Below are 24,117 nucleotides of genomic sequence, written 5' to 3'. Positions count from 1 at the left end.
AAGCAGAGAACCAAGGCATTGTAACTCTGGCCTCACTGTTCATCTTGTTAGAAACCCTCATTGGGGCCCTCACAGTCAACTGGAAACCCCACACCTTCCCCTTCACTGTCCTTTAATTTGTAATCGCACACTCCCTGGACAATTCCCACAGCTGTGATGAGAGCATTTTTAAAAGAGAGCCTTTCACAACAGACAGATCGGAAGGACAGGACATCGGCATGAATCCAAACAAAAGGCAAAAAAAATAGAAAAAAAATTGCTGTGGCGTGTGGACAAATAAAGTGTGGCAAGAGAAAGAAATGTGGGGTTAAATTAACTAAGGCCAGTTATTCAGTTATTTCTTCAATTACTTGTTCAATCTATACAATCTAAAAAATGAAAATAAGCATCCATCATAACTTCCATGTAGAATGTGAGTTGTTTTCTTCAACCAGAGTTCAAACCACAAATATTCCAGTTACAAAAATAATCAAAAATATAAAAAGCCAAATTAGCAGAGAAAAAATTCTCCAATTGAATGACATTTTACGTTTAATTCGATGCATTCTCTGAAACATCGTCTTAAATAAACTAAGGATTCCTGAATGCACCTCTAACCTCCAATCTGTCTGGAGTGTAGGCTTGTCAGCTAAATCCAAATAACAGTGATTCTTTCATTTTTAAATACATAATGGAAATAGATGAGGATGACTCATAAAAATTTATACCTCAATTCTGTGTTTTAATTTATAGCCCACCCTCCAGGCACATATTATTCAAACATTAATATAAAAAAGAACTGTACATCAAAAAGTGTCAGCTTTCACTTTTACCTCCATTCACAGTCATGCATATTATATGTAGACTAGGCTTGACTGTTGCCCATCTTATAACAATTATACACTGAGTAACTAGCAGATTGATGGATTGATAATGTCCATATCCTACATTCAATATACTAAATTTTTAATGACCATTTCAACACCCTTACCTTTCACTTATATGTTTAGATAATACACTTTATGCAAATTGTAGAATTCTATAAATTTTAGATTTGTCTCTATTCATCTTTCTCTGTGTCTGTGAGAGATGCTCATTGTGAAATGTGATTAAAATCTTGTTCAAACCATTCATTTTCTTGGTGTGTATGGTCTTTGCCCTATCCACACATATACAAAACAAAGCTTATGTAGAAGAGAAAATAAATGTTTAGCTAGCCATCCATCCATCCAAATAAGTTATGTCAGGTTCAGCATAATACTTCCTTAGCTCTGTAATCAGTATCAATACTATTGGGATTGACCTCTGCTCAGGGATTAATTAGAAAATACATGCAGGCTAATCATCTTGTATAATGTATTGATGTGTATCTTGTTTCATTAACAATCATCAACAATCCGTTCATGTGATGTGATTCTAACAAACTGTTTGCCTTAGCTACAGGGGCTAGGTAAACACAGGCAATTCTTTTTTTTCCTTTCCCTTTTTTTCCTCACCAGATTCAGTCCCTTATGTTTGGTAATCGGCATTGCTAAGTCAGAAGACATCAGCTTGACTCTATAAATTACCACCTGATCCTTTCTTCCTGGATAATTAGGTACCCATTAGTTCTAATCAAGTAGTTACTTAATTATTGCAGTAATTAGTCTAATGGTCTAGCAAATTGAAGCTTTATCACTTTCAGATACTTAATGTTCTTGGCAGAGTACATCACAAGTGTCAAGGCATGGGCTTTAGCAATCAAGCATTAGAAAACAAAGTTTACACCATGTCATAAATAATATTACTCCGTTCGTGTTTTGGTGCATTTTTCCAAATTCCTTTGTCTACAATTCTAAATTCTGGTACTAACATGTTGTGGAGAAATCTGAAACGTCAACCAAAACATCACCAATGGTCCGGAGAAACAGCTCTGCATTGTGTTGTGTCAGGTTATGGTAGTACACTTGCACTTACATGCTTAAACCTGCAAATGCTCCTGAAAAAAAGAAAAAAATTTTCACAGTTGTTTTCTTTCTGTATTCGTTCAATTTGTCTGTTTTGTTTCAACATTCTGCTACAGATGTCAAATGCATAGGGGGTGAGTGAAGGCATTGCCACAACACTAGAACTTCACAACCACAGACGAGAAGCGAATAGGTTGTCTTCAAACCGCAATAAATTGCGGCTGGTTTGTCTGTCATCACCTTCAAATTAGCTGCAGTTTATTGAGTCTGCCGGAGATGCAGGACGTTGGCGGGCAAAGAGCGTTGCCTGAAAGATGCCTCGGTCCGTCTAGCACAATTAGACGGAGCTCACTTTTGACCCAAACATCCTCAATCACCTTGACCAACAGACCTCAAATGCAAAACAAACTATTTACATGTACAAAAAAACTAATGACTGTATTTAAGAAAAGAAAGGTCTACATAATATTTGAATAGAGAAATGTGGATCATTCCATAATATGGACCAAATATTAGAGCCAAACCAAAATGGGCTCACAGCTAGCTTGTGGTGTAGGCAGTATATTTTACTTTTGTTTGTTTTCTTGTTTTTTGACCATGAAAGTTTTACTGATCACTGATATGCTGAAGTTTTGAACACAAGGCTCTTTCAATATTTTATTTAAATATTCAGAGACAATGCGGAGTAGTGGATGATAACCATATATCGAAATATGTATATATGTACTGAAATTATATACTTAAAATATCATAAGCATGATAAAATACTAACCATTTTTATCTGACTAGAAGGGCCCTACTTCACATTGCGGTTTAATGAGCAGATGTATAATCAAATATAAGCTGAAAGGATTCCCTCTTTCACCTTCAAATTAAGACTGCGTACTTGCAAACAATGCAGTCTTCTTTATGTGACCTATTTGTTGGAAAAAGCAAAATGCCCAACGAGATGCCTTCATAGAAAAAAAAGTTAAAGGCAAAACTCTGCAGTGCTTCTTGCCATATGACAGGAGTGTGTGAAAACTGACACACAAGAGTTTTCAAATTGGGGCCCGGGGAGCCGAAGCATAAAATAACTTCAATCTCAGCAGCTCTCCAAGGAACAGAGCAGAAGTGTGACCAACAACAACACAACAACAGTGAGGCAGGAAGGGGTGAAGGTAGGAGTTATTAGAGGATAAAACATGCCTCTCCATCTCACTCCCTCTCTCTTAGGAACCCCAAGGATGATCAATGGATTTAGTCAGAGGGATATTCAAGCAGAAAATTGCTGCCTTTTTGCTTTTCTTTGAAGTATTTCCAGAATACATACCGGACCCCCTGTCCACCAAGGTTGAAAATAACAGCACAAGTGCAGAGTCTACCAGTAATCCTGGAAAAGGGAGAAAAAGGTGGGGGAGGGTGCTAGTGCGGGCACCAAATGTTAAAGGACGCAGGGAGGGCCTAGATTGAAACTTTGCAGGTATAAAATTGAAAGCACCCAGCTGAATAGACATAGTCAAACTATGGCTATTTTTCAAAATGGAACCTCAGTGACCAACATAGAAATAAAAAAAAAAAAAATTGTTAAAAAAAAAAAGGAAGACGATGAAGAATAGAAACAGTGCAAGTGCTGAGACCATGCAGATATGGTTGCGTGACTTATTACATATAGTTCAAACCTATTTACTTTAAAGATGCAGTTAACTGAACTGTAAAAACATTTGCTAAACTAAATCTTATCTTTGAAGAAGAAACTGTTAAGAGCCAAGCTGTAATTCTCCATTTTGTAAAGATTATTGATTTTTCAAATAATATAAAACAGATTTTTAGGGTTAATGGTGAAGCTTGACAGGCTTAACCCAAGTGGTGGATAGTGAGGTCCTTCCCAGCCCTCGGGGGCCCCAGTGGCACTGTGCAGATGACAGCAGAGGCATGTGGCACACTCGTGGCATTATGAATAGGACACAGCGATGGGGGACCAGATTCCTCAGCTCCCTGCTGTGTGGTGTGATGGCCTCATCTGTTTTCCCATCGCTACTCTAATACATCTGCAGCATATTCCCTCCTAATTAAGATTCCACAGTTCTATTTGTCATAGGATGGAAAGGATATCACATAGGGTAGTTTAGCCATAGTTTTGGATTAATCGCTGGGCAATTCACCACACGCAAGAATGCTTAGCGAGACTGAGGAAGGACTAAGTCTGCTTTTTTCCTTCATCTGTTACGTTTATAGATAAGCCTCCATGGGAATTGGATCTGGGAACTATCTGTCACAGCCTATTCTCCTTGTACATTAATAGTAAGTAATGCTTAATAGTGTGTAGCCATTATAGTCATTGCTTAAAGGAAAGGTTCTTCAAATTGAGCTCTAATTTGTTGTCCACACAGAGATGTGTAATTTTGTTATACCAGAGATCACTTGCTGTATTTCAGTAACCTTGCTAATGTACTTTATGTTGTGTATGAGTCTTCCAAAAATGACTGAATTGTTCAAGTGAAATATACCACAACAGTGTGGTCTGTTTGATCATTCTGATGGTGTCAAAAACACAGTGAAAAGCATAAATAAAGACAATTACTTCACAGTAGAATATTATATCAGCTTATCTCATAAACTTACACAGGAATATACATATGATGCAATGCCTTTGATGTCACCGTATTATCGCCTCATTTAAGTAAACAAACTGTCTCACAAAACTCTCAGAATGTAAGAATAAGACTTTCAGCATAAAGATACGGCACCTATTACAACAACAACATATTCAGGTAGGTCACCATAATATGATGCGTTTTAGGATAGTTTATAAATGATCAGCTTCATGTAAGATGTAAGAGACACATCATTTAATGGCAATTCTGAGGTTTAGCAATGGCACGCCAGAGTGTCCGATCTTCACAACTACAGAGATTCAATTAAGGTGATTTTCTGTGCCCGTACTGCTCAAAGCTAAGGCACATCTCTTCCTGTTATGTCAAATTCAACCTTGTGAAGCTTGACATAATGCATGTGACTTACACTTGAAAAAGATGCAACTTAGCTGGCAGAACAAGTGATTTGATTTTTGAAAATTATTCATTAAATTGCCGTTTCTTTGGTGATCTTTAGATCTTTATTGAATACTTTAATGAGACATTTTTATAGTTCTGTGATTTTCTGTGCTATGAAATCATTTCAAAAAGTATTTATTTTTCTCAACAGCAAAAGTCTAAATGAGTTTCATGAATAAAAATATATTGCAATAGTTGCACTATAATATTGCACTATGATGTACATAGGCCAAAATACTACAGGTAAATCCCGAAGAGTAAAAGAAAATATCCCTCATTTTCAACATGGTTCCTATCATGTCAACAGGGAGGGATTTCTTTTTATGGTTTAATTCAACAATAGCATTTGCGATTGGGGTTTTGGGCATCTCAAGGGCATTCCTGGTGAAATTACTGAGACTCTGCACCATTTATCACAGCCTGACATGTGTCATGTTCCAGATTCTGGTGCAGAGAGGTTACAGCTGAAGACAGCTCTCTCTTTATTGAGCAGCCATCAAAGACAACATCTCGTATTTATTAAAAAAAAGAAGTAGAAGAAGGAAAGCCTGCAAAAGCATAGAAACAACAAAACGTGTTGTCATACATTCTTCTCTATTTATCTGGACTTCTCATAATGTATCCAAGCTTAACCCCAGAGAAACATGAGTTCATTGACATGTTGTGCTTTTAGATCAAATACATGAGAACATGTTTTTGCATTGCATTGTTTAGATGTTTTAAACACAATATAAACTAAAGGCAGTGTGAATTGCCCATTCTGGTTTGGATGTCTTTTATAAAGCAGCTAAAGCGTTACAACAAAACACACTGTCAAAAGTCACATATACTGTATATTTTTTAGTCTGCTTTTTTTAAATGAATATAGCTTTAGACAAATCCCTGTGACTTCCAAGCCAAGGTCTTTCATTTTATTTATTTTGTTTACTTTTTTGGAGTGCAAAAACATCTAAATAGGACCAAAAGAATGAAAAATGTTTTTCAGCTTGCTAGCAGTAACTGAATGCATATAATAAACTGTAAGTTCTTTCAGTTGTAGCCTAAATTGAAGATCGCTTTAAAAAATGGAAAACATGTCAGTGTTTACACAATGCTCACAACAGAACGGTGGAGTCACCATGGTAATGTAAGGTGTTACCGTTTCCTTGGAGTATCTCATATCGGTGAGCTTCACAAGTCATACACACTTGAATACTGACAATCACGACAATAAATACAAACAGAGGAAAGATGATTCATTAATGGTGAAATTGTTTTCAAAGTCAAGCGTATTTATACGTGATGGGAGCGCTTAACTTTACAATTAAACTACATGATATTAAGGAGAAAGACAGAGAACATTTTCTGACATCATAAATTCAAAGACAGTTGAAGCATTTTTTTCCATGCAAGTGATTTGCAACTGTGTTTAAAAAAAATTTTGACTGGTCTTGGACATGTTAGCTACTTGTTAGGCAGTTACCCTATAGCAGAAGAGGAAAAATATGAAAGTTGGCTGGTTTGCTAATATTAAACAGAGGTACAATCTAATGTACTTTGATCTGGACAGCCTGCCTTTCTGATGGAGCTCAGAGACAAAAGCAAAGTCATGAAAAATGTAACATTTACTGATGAGCAGTTAGTGGACTGAGTAATGTGTAATGAGGAACAGATTACACTTCTCAAGTAGCTCTCTCAGCTGTTCGTAGCATATCTAGTGCCTGGCAACATTTGTTGGAAGAAATGCTTTGAGAAATATGGACAATTTAAAACTAGCGTCTCATCTTTCTTTAAGAAAATCTTTAGCGACGCCATCAGCGCCTCGCAAAATAGCTCTCTTTAAAAGCTATGTAAAATGTCATTGTTTAAAGAGTGCGTCAATAAATGCTGACATTGTTAAATGTAAAGTACCACACAAGGGGGAGGGGTGCTTTATAAAATTAATTAATTCTACTGCCATTATTTATGACTTAATATGATATACTGGTGTGCTTTATAATAACACTGAATGTGCATATTTCTGGTGGTGACAGTGGAGTAATTATGTAGAATGCCTTTTACCATGAATGTACAATATTAATTACAGGCACGGTTGTTTATCAATTGTGAAACACTGTTTAAAAGCTGTTTGGAAGATTGCCATGATGACCCAGGCTTGTCTCCTATCTTTTACTCGCAGCTGCTTATAATGTGACACACTACATCCTTTTTCAGACCACTGATATCCAGGTTAAGAGAGAGGGGAGGGATAAAAGGAGATTCCTCTGTGGTTTAAAAAAATGTCAAAAGAAATCAATCAAAGATTCAAAAGCATGATAAAGCTAGCAAAGACACAAGAGTAAAATATATTATACGACAAATGAAGGGCATGTGATCTAAACATTGCCTTGAAATACTGAAACGCTGTTTTCGTCAGTGTGTTTTTACTTTATCTCTTTGCCTCGCTTACCTCTTAAAACACACACAAACACACAGCCAGGTCAGGAACCAATTTGGACCATGTGCCGCTAATGTGCCATCACAGGTATGACTCGCCTAATCCTCTACATTATGTTGGATGAGAATCTGCACTCTGGTAGTCTAAAACACCAAAGGAGGATTTCATCCCAGGGCATTCTGTCTCAGAGTGCAATGTTATAATCATCTGACAAAACTGACCGCGCACTGTGCACGGAAACGAAGACTGGTAGAATTGTTTGTCTTTATATGTGCAGATGGTGTGAGTTTGAATTATGTGCATTATGGTTTGAAAGCAGCTTTGAAAATACAGATGGCAAATTTTTGTAGACTAATGCTGAGATTACAATAACAGTATTTTTCTTTTATGATTTATACTGACGTTAAACAAAGATATTGTTTATGTGTATTCTGCTTAGATGACCGGAATGATTGACATTGTCCAAAATGCATATGTGGGGAATAAATAAAATAATCAGAACACAGAGACCACATACAGTACTAACGACAGCTGAGACTTCTTCCTAAAATAGCTTTGCCTTTCAGAAAAACAGAAAAAGAATGAAAATTAAACCGACTCACCCCAAATGCTTGTGCGACATACAGCAACACAAGTGTTTTGAGGCCAAACAATAGGAATCCAAAAGCTCAGTCCTTAGCCAATTATGTCCCTTTGCAAAAACTTTGAAAAGCCCAAGGTTTCAGCATAGCAACTGGGGTACAATGGGAAACACTCATAAATGCTATAAATTAACATAATAGTTGCACTGCCGTAACAATACAAAAACAGAACAGCCCCAACTCTGATATTAGAAATGATGTTAAAGGGAAAGAGAAAGTTAGCTTTCTCTTACACAAAGACCGCTTAACACGTTTCACTTCAACAAATGCGTCTTTCAATGCCTGAAATATTTTAGCAAAGACGTAACCAGCAACTGTCCAAGCAGTCTCTAACTGAATGATATAAATTAAAGCCTGTCTAAGAACAGACACCATTGATTACGTTTTTAGGAACCAGTAGACTGAAACACATGGAGAGCTTTGGCTTTTTTTTCTTTTGTTTTCTTTTCTTTTTTTTACCAGGAAGAGATGGTTTAATGCAAGACTAACCAAACATACAGGGCCAAGTATCACAGAAGATTTGTTGTTTAGATTTGACAATACTGTTTAAAATGTTTAAATCCCCTTTAAAGGCTGGATTACAACTTTGTTTCCTGTGACCACTGAGAAGTAAGTCTGCTTCATATGAAAGGTAAATACAGCATAAAAATTGTTTTTTACACTTTAACTAAATTGAAAAGCTGTTTTTTTACTTCACTGCTACTAATACAAAGTTACCACTTTTACCTGGTGTAGAGATTTTTTCCAGCCACATAGCAGGATCTCACTGTCAGCTTTACGGTGCAGATCAGTGCTTCTATAAAGCTTTCATTTATTACATGTCAGTACCGTATATATGTGTTGTGTTTCTGTGACAGATGCCATGCTTGCAGAACATTACACGTGCAGCTTTGAGAGGACAGGACAGACAACAGATTTCCACCATGCCATGTGTCTTCACTGCCCTCTACAGGATGAACCTAGTGATGTATGATGTGTCCTTGTGTGCTCTCTTCACCTTTTGTAGAACTCGCAAGTCTTTCCTCTAGTTCATACACAGAGGTTCTGGTACACAGTATAGATGTAATATGATTTTACAAAGCGGTTTAAAACGACACCTGTAGGGCGCAACTGCACAAATATCTAATTATTTACGTCCTCTTGCGACATCATGCGTAGATTTAAATGTGATTATTTTTATCCTGTCTTAGCGAGCAGGTCAGCTTGGGGTTAGGTACTGCACTCACCTGCTGAACTTCTCAAAGAGGACAGAGTAAGATTATCTGCTGCTAAGGTCACTGACCTAGCCCAGAGCTTAAACAGCAGAGCAATTAACTCACGCGCAAATCCCAAATCAGCACAAACCTGCTTATCCTAAAGACTGGATCTGTCTGTGCGTTTGTCAGAATCTATTCCTAAATTTGCAAACAAGGAGATTATTTGAACTCTTGTTGTTGGTTCAATAAAGGCTGAATGCCAAAAAAGAGAAAATCACTGCTGGCCCTTCAGGCCCAGCTTCCTCTAATATTTAAACCACACCAGCATATTTAAAGGGACGTTAAAGGCAGAAAAAAAAGCTACTTACATATAAAAACATTACACCTAGAAGTTGTCATCAACACTATTCTAACTTTTATTAATGTGTTATCCAGAATCAAGACATAACTACCTATTGTGGAAGCAATGTTTCAGACATTTGCCCATTTTTACTTTTACTCCTATTTGTTTTTGGCACATTGTCTTTTGAGGCTAAGAGCATTTAAGTTTGAAGACACTGATTATTCCAGCTGACTAGCATACAAGTACAGATATGTGTAAAAAATATCCACGCTTCTGTTTGCTCTATCATATCACATAGTCTCACGATTCTCACAAGATACAAGTGTGCCTCTTTGAAGAAAACAGTTCTTAAAGTTACACGTTTGATTGTGAATGACCCGGTTTGGGGAGCGTGAAGAGGTGACTATGTGAAAATCACAGAAGTAAACAGTTATTAAAAGCATTTTGAGTTTTGACGCAGAGCCACAAAGCAGTCACTGATGTCGTGTTTGCGGTGAATTTTTTAAAGCCATACTGTCTCACGTGTCCTTGAATAACCTCCCCACAGCAATTTCCTGACTGTATGCATGTGCGTGCTCTCACACTCTGTTGAGTCCACTATCCCTCTCTCACGTGTTCTCTTCCTCCTGTCTCCATCTCCTCTGCACTCTCTCCCACTTCTCTTTGTCTCCAGTCTTGGTGTAGGGCAACTGAGGTAAATGTGCCAAACTGCCCTATTTAGGTCACACTAACAGCACAGCACGGTTCACTTGGGATTCAACTCAGCTAACTTCGAGTGCATTCACGGCAGTGGGACACTTCAGGTCATGGCATTATCTGTGTGAATTCGTCAACAGATATAATGGGCCAGAACCTACTGTATTTACTATGCTGCCAAGCGCTTCATCATAATGATTCTGAGAAACGCTCACAAAATCAGGCGATCACGTTGCCGCTAAAAGCCATTACCGGGGTGCACTGTAAGGGCAAGGGGGTCAAAAGAGGTAAAAGTGATCTGGCTCTTTAAGAAGTGGCAAAGGGAATTACTGACATCGTACACAAGGACAGACAGAGCAGCTGCTGTCACTTTCAATGGCGTCATAGATTGCTTCAGAAGCACCATCACTGGACAGAGTAGCCCAAACAGCCTTTTTGCCCCCACTCCCCCCCAAAAAAGGGGTGCCATCCATTGTCAGGGTTAGGCCGTTGTTTTATAAATCTTTGAAAACTGACCCACAGTGAGGCATATTTTTATGTGGTGACATCAACTCTGCTGTATAATGTAAAAGATGCTTTTTTAAAAAAAGATTTTTTTAAGTAATATTTGCAATGAATATCTTGACATTCACTGTATTTGGGGAATTATTTAAAATAAGTCACATCATATATATATATATATATATATACATATATATATATATATATATATATATATATATATAAAATGTATATAACTGGAGTGTGGGTGAGCATGGTGGCAACTGAGCTGTAGCACATCAGCCACAAATGTGATACCCCACTCTTTCAATATGGTATTTTCAATTTTTATTTTTTTTCCTTCCCGGAAAGCTTCTTAAAAATATTTCTTTCCGTGGTCTGACTGTCATATCTAACATTCATCACGAGAGTACATGATGGGAATTGTACTGTGTTCTCCTGCCACTCATTTGTTATCTGTCAAAATATACTTGCTTTCACATTAAGAGGGCAGCAGTGACAAGCTGGTAGAGTCTGTGTACGTGTGTGTGTGTGTGTGTGTGTGTGTGTGTGTGTGTGTGTGTGTGTGTGTGTGTGTGTGTGTGTGTGTGTGTTTGCGCATGTGAGGCATGGGGGCTTCAACCGCCAAAGCAAAACAAGCTGCACTAATCTGACGTGATCTGTGACCTCCCCTCATCATCTCATTGGGTGTGAGGTCTTGGGTGTGGTTATTAAGTACACTGATCTTAAAAGGGCCTTCTGCTTGCTCACTGATTATTATTCGCTGGGCAGCTGTGGATGAGGACACAGCTGTTTTTCGATTGATGCCATTTTTAATATTGCTCGTTCTGCAAAAAGTACATAGTTGATATATTTTTTTTCTTTTTTATAATCTAAATATAGCATTTGATAATGAAGATGAAAGGCTGAGTAGTTAGCTTTGTCAAAGGTAGTTTGGAGCTTAGCATAATGCAGTAGGAAAGAAAGGGTCAGCAGGAATGAAAGGTACAGATGTAAGTTGCTTAGTGGATGCTGGGGGGCGCAAACACTGCTCAAACCCTGAGAATAAGCAGGAGCACAGTGTCAAGACCTGTTAGAGGTTTAAAAGTGCTATCCACAGTTTACATCCATGTCCAGAGGTATGTACCCTTCCAGCAACCTCTGCCCTATCCACTTTAGCTGTCTCTGGTGTTAATTCCATGTCCTGGAGCTGAAACAACAGGATCACAGCCACCACACTAATACTCAATAGACATTGACCTACTTTGTGGGATTATACGGGTAAAAAAACTGATCCACTGCCCTAATGCCAGCAATGAAAATGATCTAATGGTCCTAACTGCTCTGTTTAATCTGAAGCATGCTCATGTTATTAATTTCTCATTATGGGAATGCAGTTCTCCTGATGGGATTAAATGCCCCGCTCTGGCTCTCTTTCATTCGTTGACCTCCCCGCAAAAACACAAAGGCTAAAAACCATCTGGTTGAACACTCACTGATGTCCCTTGTTTATTTGTTTATGTCTTTCATGTTGTTTGTTTGTGCATGTGGTGGTTTGTGGGGTGAGTTACTCATCCGGTTAAGACTTCCCAACAATTTGGAGGCACGAGAGCGGAAAGGCTAAATTGTGCTGAGAAGGAAAATAAAACTAAAAAGCTGAATACCCATGCTTTGTGCCTCACTAAATTCTTGTGTTTTTCCATATTAATATATATATATATATATATATATCTGTCGCCCCTCCACCTGGCAGCAACATAAAGAAATGAGTATAAAACGTTGTCTGAAGGTTGTATAAATGACCTACAAGTTGTTTCTTCCTGCACAAATTAATGCTCAAACGCAGAGTGCCCTTGGCTGCTTGTACATCCAATTTGAACAACCAAGATCTGTTTTTTTGGTCCATTACATCACCACCAGGGGGCACTTGATTCATCAAGCATGCAGTGCAGTGTTTGACAAATTGCCGTAGAGGTAACACGTGTATTCAGCAAGGGAATTAGGGAATAGGACTGGGTTTACAACCAGCCTCCCACCCTGACTTTTTCCTTTGTGTTTAATCTGCTATATCATGACAGCCGGCAGCTACACTGGAAGACTCACTTTAATGGTCCATGAGTTTGTGGTCAGGGTGGTAGAAGAAAGTAAGGTCATCTATACACAACACTGCACTGTAATTTACTTTGGAAGGGATTAGTGCACATTAGCAACAGATGAGCAATATGTACTGAATGCCTTTGTATGTATTTGTCCATATTTATCTGTAATCTTTATCAAAAAGGGGGGGAAATCTTTGATCAGCATTCACAGACAAGCTTGCAGTCTTTGCATATTCTCCAATCTATCACAGCAAATTTGGATATGAAAGGCAACAATTCAAATGGCTGAATAAGCATAAAATATGTCTAAACCCGAGTCTTTCGGTGTATCTAATAACACCAACATGACATGTCATACATCATATCACCCATTACCAGTTAGCCATATAAAAACAAGATGAAAACATGCAGGCTGTTGACAGATCAGAAGAGGTATTTGCATTGCCCTGTGGTATTTACTCTTCATTGACACAACCTGTAGTTGTAACAGTGTGTGCAGAATGTTTCAGGGGAAATCTGTCGCTTTTAAAAATTGTTTAATCACCCGGATGAATATCCGTTTAAATTCAGCCATAAAAAGCATTGCTTTAAATTAAAATTTAAGAATACGATTTGTCACTTTGTTGTAAGAGACTCCAAATGTGACAAAAAAGCACAGCTGTAACAGCTATATTTTAAGCATGTACCTTTAAGTTCAAAGAGTAAAACCCTGGGGGAGGTGGATGCTATAAATTATTTGCAAGGGAAAAGGCATGATGTATCTTTTAACATGTGCAGTCATTTCAGAGTGCAAAACCTACAAATGTCACGTCCTCTTAGTTCAAAAGTAATTGGTCAGGCTGCAACAACAAGGCACAAGGGGTAACGAAGCAGTTTGCCACTGTAACGGACTCAAATGACATACTGTGAAACATGTCGGTGAGCTAATAGACCCCATCGCACGAGGAGGGACCACAGTTTCATTCTGTCCTTTCAAATTAAGCTAAAGAGGTGCAACAGTTCTTTACAGTTCCATAAGCAACATTACTCCTCGGTAGCACCTCATTTTTAAGAGTTACCATGGCATGACATCTATTAGTAGGCACATTTACACTATAACTAAACTCTAATTCTATCACTAAGAGCTAAAAGTATAAGCCAAAAAATACTTGGATAATTTACAGTATAGTATTATTAAATAATACTAGAATATTATTGCATTATGCTAAAAAAAAAAAAAAGAGACAAAAAAGGATCTAAGGAGACAAGTTCTTGCATTTGAGCGCTATAGGTGAGCAAAAGAGTGGCTCAGAAGTGCACAGGCTATTAAGAGGGCAAACAGGGGGATGGTGTGCATTAGGGTTGGCTCACAGAGCAGTGACCAGCCCCCATGGTGCCTCACAGCTGCATGGAAGATGGTGACAGCAAGGGAAGCAGGTGATGTGCTCCAAGTGGCTCTCAACCACTTTGCAGCTTGCTATGTGCTTCTCTATACCCAAGAGATATCAGATGTCAGACCCGATAAATATGGCTCAGATCACAATTCCAGTATAAAATTAGGTCCATATCAAATCCAGTAGTGGCTTTTCAGGCATAAGTACAAAATAGAAATCCAAATACAGAGAGTATTGTGACAACATTTTATGAAGTGCTTGTTCTACGAGTGAATAATCCATGCTATTATAATCTGCTCATTAATGTTTTATGTGTTGACACTGCTTCATAGGAAAATAACTGTCACGCTCCCATCACTTGGTAAGTGGGTCACAGGACTGTACATGACCCAGACATGGGTCCCGGCCCTCGGGGTCATGGGCCAGTCAGGCATGAGGTGCCAACTGAGCGCTTCTGATTTGACTCCAAGTTAGGTGGCCTTAGCTGAGCCCCTGAGTTGAGCCCCTGGCTCATTCTACTGACACAAGGCACAGTCTGTAAGGAACCGCAGGGCTCACACAGTCACAGTCACGTCTTCATCAGGACATTGCTATAGTATGCTTGGACTGACACCACCAACCCTCTGTTTCCTCCCCTGCATCCTTCCATACAAGGAAAAGCTGCTAGAAAAAAATCTTCTGTATTGAGTACTTTTATTTTGCCCCTAAAACATCCTTTGAGACAAGAAAAGTCAAAATAGGAATTCAATTTTAACTGCCCAGACCTCGCTGATTGAATCCACGGGCAAACATCAGTCTATTGCTGAGATCCCCTGCAGTGACAGGAAAGCTTTTGTTTTCCAGGAATGCTTGGTGGACAGATTATAAAGCTGTAACAAGGGAGAAGAAACTGATCCAAAATAAATTCCTGAATAAGGTCAAATGAAAAAAAGAAGAAGAAAGGCTTACAAATAAAACAAGACAAAGAATAAGCAGCCAAGAGTAGTTTTCTAAAGACATACATACAAACACAGCAACAACTGCAGGTTAATGAAGCTCAGAAACACAGAGGCTGGACACGTCCCTCAACCAAGCTGCTTGCTCAGAAAGTTTGAGATATTAAACTACAGTACTAATTAATTCAACTGGCCTATGTAACCCTAAGACAATTCATACTCCAGACTGTAACATCTTTATTGATCTCGGGAATGCTTCAGTGGGTTCCCTGCGCTTATCTCACCATTAAAAGCATCTCTAGTGAGGAACCACAATTTAATTAGATGACAATCACTTATAACAATGCACAGCTAACAGCACAAAATTTGCACATTATTGCTGGCAGTGATAAATTTCAGTATCCCAGCAGGCACAACTCATATCCTACATTTAACCCCTTATTTACAAGCTGCTCCTGTTTTGCAACGTCAAAATAAAAGGATGGCACATGGAAACTTTGATAATAGCAACAATACTTTCTCTGTTTTTTGGGATATACATATTCATTTTTTTAGGTGCTATAAATAAAAACTTAATGACTTACTAGAAAAACTATTTTGGAAAGCTGAACTAAATCGACGCACACACAACCAGGTTGTCTTTGTGAGCTTTGTGTCCCTTTGCAAAAGGGTCAAACAGTAGCAATGGCTGCAAATGGAAATTTCTCATTCAGTTACACAAACTGTGAAGTTCCTAACGATACCGAAGATTATCTGAAGCTGCAGTATGAGCAATGCATTAAAATGCCCACTGGAGGGCAGTATACAATTTAAGCACCATGAACATAAGATTATATAAGGAGGCAAATAAGGGGAAAAAAGACATTATAAGAGATTTTGCAAGACTGTGTAATCAGGCAAGTCACACTGGCTTTGTAAGAAATTACAGTTATTAGCCCCTTCATCAGATATCAACCCTCGCTGTGCTGAACTTTAAGAAAAGAACAAGAGGCACAGTTAAACTTAGAGAGAACATTGTTATTTCCAAGCTACTATTAACAATATTTACTGAATGTTTTTGGCAGAAAACAAACAGGAATGAGGATTAATTGACCTGCAAAGTGAAGACTTCATTCAAAAGGTCATCAAGACAACAATAAGATGACACTGTATTTTTGCCAAGGGGCACATATAGAGGCCAGGGGCTAATGGCAATGAAGCATTTGTCAGTCATCCCTGTATTTAATAATCCCTAGCTCTCCATTTTCTGCTGTTTGTTTATATTAACCTCTGGTTGAACCCTCTTTAGTGGCAGCCTCCTTTGCCAGAAAGTTCAGTGAACATTCAGCATGGAAGCGGAGAGCATGTCATCTCGAATCTATTAGCCCACAGGGGAGATTGCAGCATCCAACAGTATCTCTCTCTCTCTCTCTCCCACCTTCTCTCCCTCATTCTCTCATTTTCTCTCCCACTCTCCTTCTCTCACTCTTTCTCTCTCAAACAGACAAGTGCACACACACAGAGAGAGACTTGCAAACACACACAGTAGGTGAGCTTCTAACCCACACATTTTCCATGCTGATGGTGCATGTAACTGAGATTATTAAAGTGTCCTGGTTCTGACCTCGCCTTTTCACTCATGCCTAATAATCTCATCATACTATGCACTACATCACTCTAATACAGAGCTCGGCAGAGCAAACAAAGTCAAGTTTGGGGAAAAATAGAAAAAAGAAACTAATTTGAAATGATTTTGTTTATATTTCTTCTGTTAAAAATTATCTACATATAATGGTGGAAAGACAAGAAATGCCAGGTCACATCTATAAGGAAAATATAGTATAGACTGCACATGTCACCTGTAAAGGAATTGCTTGTGTTTTAGGTTGCTAGTCAATTAAATACGATCTTATATAAGACAGGCTAGGCTATATATGTAAATCATATTGCTTGCAAATCATTTAGAGAGTATATTCTGTTTAGCTGTGATGCCTGTGTTTGCACTTAGCCCTGTGTAACTACTCATAAAGTGATGCCTAAAATAAAAATATTCATCTCTGGGATTTAAGTGGGAGTTTTTCAGTTGCAACAAACATGATTCTAAGCCTCCATCAACTTTTACAAGTTATGCCATTTCTTTGATTTTCTTGCACCTGAAGATCTTGCCTGTAAAACTAACTGTGCATTTAAAGGAGCAGGGTTGAGGTAGTTGATTCCGATTCACTATTTACTTGGCAAGATAACTGGATGCACCATGGCCATTGGGGCTTTTAGAATAAATATAATTTAACAGCATTTAATATGTTTATGGCTGATGCCGGAGTATAAATATCACAATAAATATTTTAAAAAAGAGAGAAGTCTGTCACTGTAGCACAACTTAGTAGCTACATGTACACAACCATGGTAAAATCCAGTGTATGAAGTTTTAAATGTGTTTAATGTTCCAGAATTATATGATAGAGACTCCTCCAGTTTTCACTGTTTGCCTGGCCTGTGTGTTTTCAACGGAGATAAAGACAGGAACTTCAATAACGGTCATCCCCCTGTTCATGACGAACACTAGAGGTAAAAATAAAACACAGTATGCTCAAGACAAGTGTGCCAAATGTCCTCCAGGTGAGAACTGAAGGCAAGGCAATTTAGCTTCCATGTACTCAACAGCTTTATGTGCACGCGTTAATGCCTCAGCTGCAAAACCCGTTCGATGTTAAGGTCTAACTGTGCATTAGCGCGGCAGTTATGAGGCCATTTCCAGAACACAGTGATTTTAGCTATGTTATCTTTTATTATACTGGCAATGTGAAGGACTATGTTATTTTTGGAATATAGCTCAGGCTGCATAAATCTGAGCTGGCAGCATTCCACACTGATATACATTACATGAACATTGTTCCTATAATGCCATCATTTTCTTTTTTTATTATTATTTCTGCATTGGAGACATTGTATTAAAAGCCTGGCACTACTAGCACGGTTTAGTCACATGGAAACTGTCAGAGTGTGACAGTCTTGCTTCTGGGCCAGTGCACATCTGATTTAGTCACCTCTTAGTTACCTCTGGAAATAATCTCTTATCCTCTGTCACTTTGGAGATAACAAGAAGTGCTGTAAAACACAGGGTACAGTGTAGTCTTACTCAAAACACAGTCAATTCACCTTAAAGAACACCTCTGTAGTTATAGCAATGCAATCTTTCTCCATCATTTACAGGAAACTTTAACAACACAGTGCCACAGCAAAGACTAGTACTCTGCATATATTTAGGCAGATTATGTGTTTATATTCTTATTCATCATAGAGTACCATCAGGAATTAATTTAGTCTGGCATAAATCTTCTCCACATTCACTGTCTGGGATTACACGAAGCAAAAGATAGGCAGGCAGGAGGGATCCTACATGTAGAGAACCTGGTAGTTTCTCCAAGATCTTTAGAAATGATAGTGATGTGAAAATATTACCTGATATCTAACATGTACGATACCTAAAACCCTGTATGAAGTAATAGGAAACATTTACCACAATAACAGCACACATCATGTATGTAGTAGTATATAAAAACATACAAATAACGCAACAATTAAGCCTTCTTTGGAATGCCTGGTGTTGCCAGTGGTCCGAGCCTCCATTGGGTTTGAGTATGTGGCCTGTTGAGGATTACAGGTGGATGATTAGTGAGATATGATGAATCTTAGGGCCAATCAGGGGTCAAACAGGTATGAATAATTAGTACCAAAACATGTTAAGAACTTCTACCATAGACTTTTAATGCACAGCTATTGTGTTTCGAACATTCATACCAGAATTTCCTGCATTCTTAAATTCCTTCTCATATGCTCGAATCTTAAATCTACCAGAAACATCTCACATGCCGGTTCTTACTTGGCCAGATCATTTCTGTAAATCTACACTTAGGGTTGGAGGTAAAACTCATTAAGCATGGGCTCATCCTTATGGGAGAAGTCGGTTTCTTCCTCATTAAATACATTTCAGTGGCCCATTTATCTTGCTGGCCCATTTTCTTCAAAAACACGCTGCTTAACCTGGAAACAGGAGATAACCTCCAGCAAATACCCTCAGCATCTCTGTGTTTGATCATATTTAAACAGCCAATTCTCACTCTTAACTTCCAGAGGCGTGTTCAGATTAGTATCCCAGCAACTGCTTACAGAGTCACACTCTGGGACACTGGAGATTTAATACAGTACCTTGCACAAGAATAGCATTAGGATTAATAATGGTGGAGGAGGCTACAGATATTTAGCATAAAATTAGGTCACATACACCCTCCCAGGCTAACAAAATAATTAGAAGTTCCTGTGTGTTTTCAGGTTAAATAAAAAATATTAAAATAATAATAATAATGATATAGAGAGAGGCATGAAAAAGCCTTCATAGGTTGGTTAAATGTCCCACTTTAACATTTCCTTGTAGTACAGTTGTGGAGGAGATGTTTCTTAAAAGCTGGTATTTTAAAATACTTTGAAATAAACAGAAAGTCATGGATTGGGACAAAAAGTAAAACAGTTCAATTTTGTCAAAATATGCCATTCTAAGTATTAAGTTGAGTGTCTTTAACCCTAGAACACTATCGCTGGGTGATTTACACCCGAGAAAATAGATTTACATGATTTCTCTCTCCTGCAGCTGTTTGCGTGTCGAGGAGCCTGTGCCTTCACCAGGGAAGTCTCAAATGTCCCAGGAATGGGTGGACCAAAGACCAGCTTTCCAGAGTCATTATTTTGTTTTAGGAGTTTTATTTTTCATTTTGTTAGACATGGCACAGTTGAAAGTAAAAGAAGACCACTCTAATTTGTCATGTGTTGTCATATTTTCATATATTTGATTACTTTTCATTGGTTATATTATATCGGGTAAAAATCACCCGGCATTAGTGATCGTGTTACTATTTATAGCGATAGTGTTCTAGGGTTAAATGTGACTTTTTAGTGCCACACTCACTGGTTCAAACCTTGTTAAGCATTTGTACAAAACTATGGGATTGTTCACGTCTGTTGTTACACCAGGAAATTAAGAATTCTCACTAACAGCTTTAGCTGTTGTTATAAGCAAGTTTAAGCAGGTCCTGTGTTATAAGCAGAGGTAGCAAAAGTACAGACATGCTTTACTTAAGTAGATGTACAGATATTTGTGCTATCAAATACTGCACTAAAAGCTGAAGTACTAATTTAACTTCTTTATCAAAGTAAAAGTAATAAAGTACAGGCTCTAAAATGCACTCAAAGAAAGTAAAACATAGCTTTTGTAAAACTCTGTTCAAACCTGTTCTAGTTAAAACACTCTAAAATATCTATAAATTCTCTTTTGCCTCTTTCATCCCTTTGTATGTGATACACCCTGTTCATATATACCACATCTTTGTTTTAGCAGAGTTTTACAAATGTCCTTTCTCACACAATCCTAGAGGTTAGGCAAATGTGTTAACCACAACACAATGGAACCACTACTAATACGAATAAGCTTAACATGTATTTTTGCAGCATGTTTGGTATGAATTTGTTGGAACAAGTAGAAATGGTGCACTGTTAGCATAGTTTTGGGTGTGTTTGTGTTCATCTAATGAGTGTAAGTTCAGAAGCTCCTTTTCTTTTAGCTCTGATTTCGGTCTCTACCAAATCCTGAGACAATTAAATAACACTTTTATAGCTTATTCAGTGAACCTGTGGGAGAGAAAATCAAATATAGAAAGACAAAGAAAAACCACATTGTGATACATTCTTAATGAAGATGTTCTAACATAATGAGGCACTTAAAGAATCCTGAATCTGTGGGAGTATTCCACTAAAAATGTTTCACACCACACCATCACAACACCCCACCCAACCCCCACCCACCACCCCTCCCCCCACCTTTATAAATATCATTTGGGGGCATAAAATGACCAAACCTTTTGAACATTGTCATGTAAATAAAACATTACAGATGATTTTACATGTTGAATAATAAGATATAATTATAGCTCCTTCCCCATCCATTTAGGAACCTGGTTTTGTTAGCCAAAGATAGCTGCCCAATGACAACTTTGCTATGAGCACCTTAATGACAGCATGAAAGCCCTCTGTATTCAGATCTATTCAGTCAGGGAAAAGAGTGACTAACAGGCTGCACTGTTTTTACTACATGCGTCACTTCACCCCGAAGCATATTTTTACACTCCATGTCAGTTTTCTTCCAGCTAACAACCCTTTTTCTGACCCACTATGCTGATTTTATACTGGGCAGTCAGCCCAAAGAACTGCAGGACTGAAGCTGCTCTGTTGACATACCACTTACACCATGTGGCTGGTCATATTGATTTTGAAGCATTTGTACAACGAGCATGTCCAGACCAATTCAAAAGACTTATGATCTTTATACTGATTAAAAAGTTTATGCTTTTTATCATCAAGTAACAACAACAGTTTAATACAAAGACATACACAGACAGTGATCAAGGTTGACTATGGTAGTTAGGCTTTTAAAGAAATCACAGACGTGGTCAGCTCTCATTCGTGCGCAGATTTAATCATAAATCTTTCAGATGAGCTTTCTGTGTAACACGAGCAGATCATGTTACATGTTTTGATGCCAGTATTTCCCCTGTTCTTGTGTGAGGGGTTAAGAGAATGTAGTAAAGGTTTGTTTGCTTCCATATTGCTCCCTGTCGTCACCAATAAGTAGCTACAATGTGTCTTGAAAGTCAACTTATAAAAGTTTCATGGAACTCAGAGAGCTTAAGTGATCTTCTCCAGCTCTGCAGTAGCCTGCAGCGTGCAGGATGTCTGCTTATATTAATTTCATGGAGTTTAAGAGGTCACCAAACTCATTTGGAGATTCTTACTCATTTATGAACTCTGCAACCCTTCTGTTCTGCAGTGCTTTAAGCTACTGGTGTAGCGATGCTTAGAAATTATATGGAACGTTATATGGCAAGGTGGCAAAGAGGATAGCACATTTGGAGTTTCAAATACATAGAACATGGCTGAATGAAAATGCACTTTGTAATGACATTTACCTGTGTTTTAATGAAAGGTATGCGTGCAAGCTGGTGTTTTATCTGCCTTGTGCGTTGGGAATTGGCCAGCTGGGGGGGGGGATAAGGGCCTTGAGAAAATTGGTTTATCCAATATTCAGAAGATTTCCAATAAGACAATGAGCTACCCAGAAAGCAGCTTAGCTACAGAACAGTATAACTCGCAGTGAAACTGAGTAAAGGAGCTCACTCGATGGTCTTAACTCGCAGAGAAGGGATGCTGACAACAAAAGGGGGAAAAAATCGAGCATTCCTTTCAATTAAAAATAGAGTTAAGATACTAAAGAAGGACTATAAAAAGGAAGTAGTTAAGGCTTAGTTCAGAGGTTAATCTGATAGTACTCACTCACACTGACCTCAGAGCAGCCTGACTCTCAGAGTGGGGACAGCTTCACTGTCCACAGAAGCCCTTTGACAAAGCCAGTTTGTGGCAGTCTTTCGTCTGCAGGAGATCTCCCAGTGAGAGTGTTTAAAGCCAATGAGGCCTCACATCTGTGCAGGGACTGAGCTTGGTCAGGGGGATAGTGGGTGATTAATTGATGGTCACATCTCACTGACTGCTGCCCACACTGCTTTGATGAAGAGGGATTAGGTTGTGCACCATAGGCTTTGCTGATAATAGGAGAACGAAGAGGAAATGCTCATGTCACGCTCCATGGCAAGGATTTCAATCAAAGGACCACATCATTCACAGCACCAAGACTTTCTGAAACAAGAAAAACCCTCAGCTTCCTGTAGTCTTTTTTTTTAACAATCATGACTAATAATTGGCTGCATGATTTGGAGAGGGAAAGAAACCCCTCCACATTCGGTATGTACTATAGTTTTTGAAATATCTATAAAAAACTACACACCAAGCAGATCTTTCTACCCTGTGCAGGTTAACGAGCCCCAAATAAGCACAGTATATCCTTTTTTCATATTAAAATCAACAGTAAAACAGAATAATGCCACCAATGCTTCCTACACGGAAGCATGCTTGCTCATACAAAAGGATCATTTTCTACCAACAATCCTGAGCATGATATGATGAACATGGACATGATAGAAGGTGGGTGAAACTGATTGCCTTGAGGTTGTAAGGTTTAGGTACAGTTTCATCTATCTGAGCCTTTATTTAGCCCCCTATCCTGTCTCAGTACTCGCTGAACTGAGATCAGTCTGCAATTTTCCCTGGAGACAACACTAATGTCACATACCTACTTGGCACACCAATATTTCACATCCAAACCAAACCTATTAAGGATGACTACTTACCATAGACAAGATATGTCCTTCACAGCTGCAACCTTCACATTCAGTGTATTTTCAATCTTCGCACATGTACATGAACACAAGCACACCATGTGTTCACATACTAGTGCTGTGCATACATTTTATTTTCTTCTTTTTTAACATTTCGCATGCATTGTCCTCCTTGCAAACTCCATTATCATAACCTTGAAATGACCAGAGCAGAATGCTATGATAAAAAAGAAAACACAAATAACTTTTTTTGGCATTTCAGTATACAGATTTGATTAAAATTTAAAAAAAAAACGTTATTCTTACTAAACAGCTGTCTTTATTGAAATAAGAAAATAAAACTGTAATGTATCACAACAAGGATAATCCTAAAGTATAAATAACAGTGTATGTTGTTTTTTACAAATTAATTACTATGTCATGTTCTTGCACTTCTTAGTTGTTGCTCCCTTCTCTGTGATGTCCAAAAATTTTTGACCATACAGTTAACTTCATTCATTTTTCTGTCATCCTATGTACCACCCTAACTAGCATTAGCCAAAACAATAGTGAGATAAACACAAGACTGTATTGTTATGTTAAACGGTTTTTGTACTGTATGTTGTATAACTAAGATTGGCATACTGAGTATCAGCACTAATGAGCAAAAGGAAGCACATGGGCTACACAAGTTACAGCTAGCTGCTTTCCCCAATGCTGCAAGAGAAAAAAAGAGAGGTA

The 24,117-nt window shown here is 38.2% G+C and overlaps 1 protein-coding gene across 1 annotated transcript in view; it reads left to right on the top strand.

Moving 5' to 3' along the window:
- LOC308392027 (uncharacterized protein) overlaps window positions 1-9,145 on the top strand; it is a 66,350-nt gene extending 57,205 nt beyond the window's left edge. The window contains exon 4 of the mRNA XM_080874868.1: window positions 8,875-9,145. Coding sequence (XP_080730994.1) covers window positions 8,875-8,990 — 116 coding nt within the window. The 3' untranslated portion in view covers window positions 8,991-9,145. The remainder of the gene's footprint in view (window positions 1-8,874) is intronic.
- The last annotated feature ends 14,972 nt before the right edge of the window (window positions 9,146-24,117 follow it).

The sequence above is a fragment of the Rhamphochromis sp. 'chilingali' genome (genome assembly GCF_963969265.1).
Source record: "Rhamphochromis sp. 'chilingali' genome assembly, chromosome: 2".
Taxonomy (NCBI): domain Eukaryota; kingdom Metazoa; phylum Chordata; class Actinopteri; order Cichliformes; family Cichlidae; genus Rhamphochromis; species Rhamphochromis sp. 'chilingali'.
This window is presented reverse-complemented; position numbering and strand designations above follow the sequence as displayed.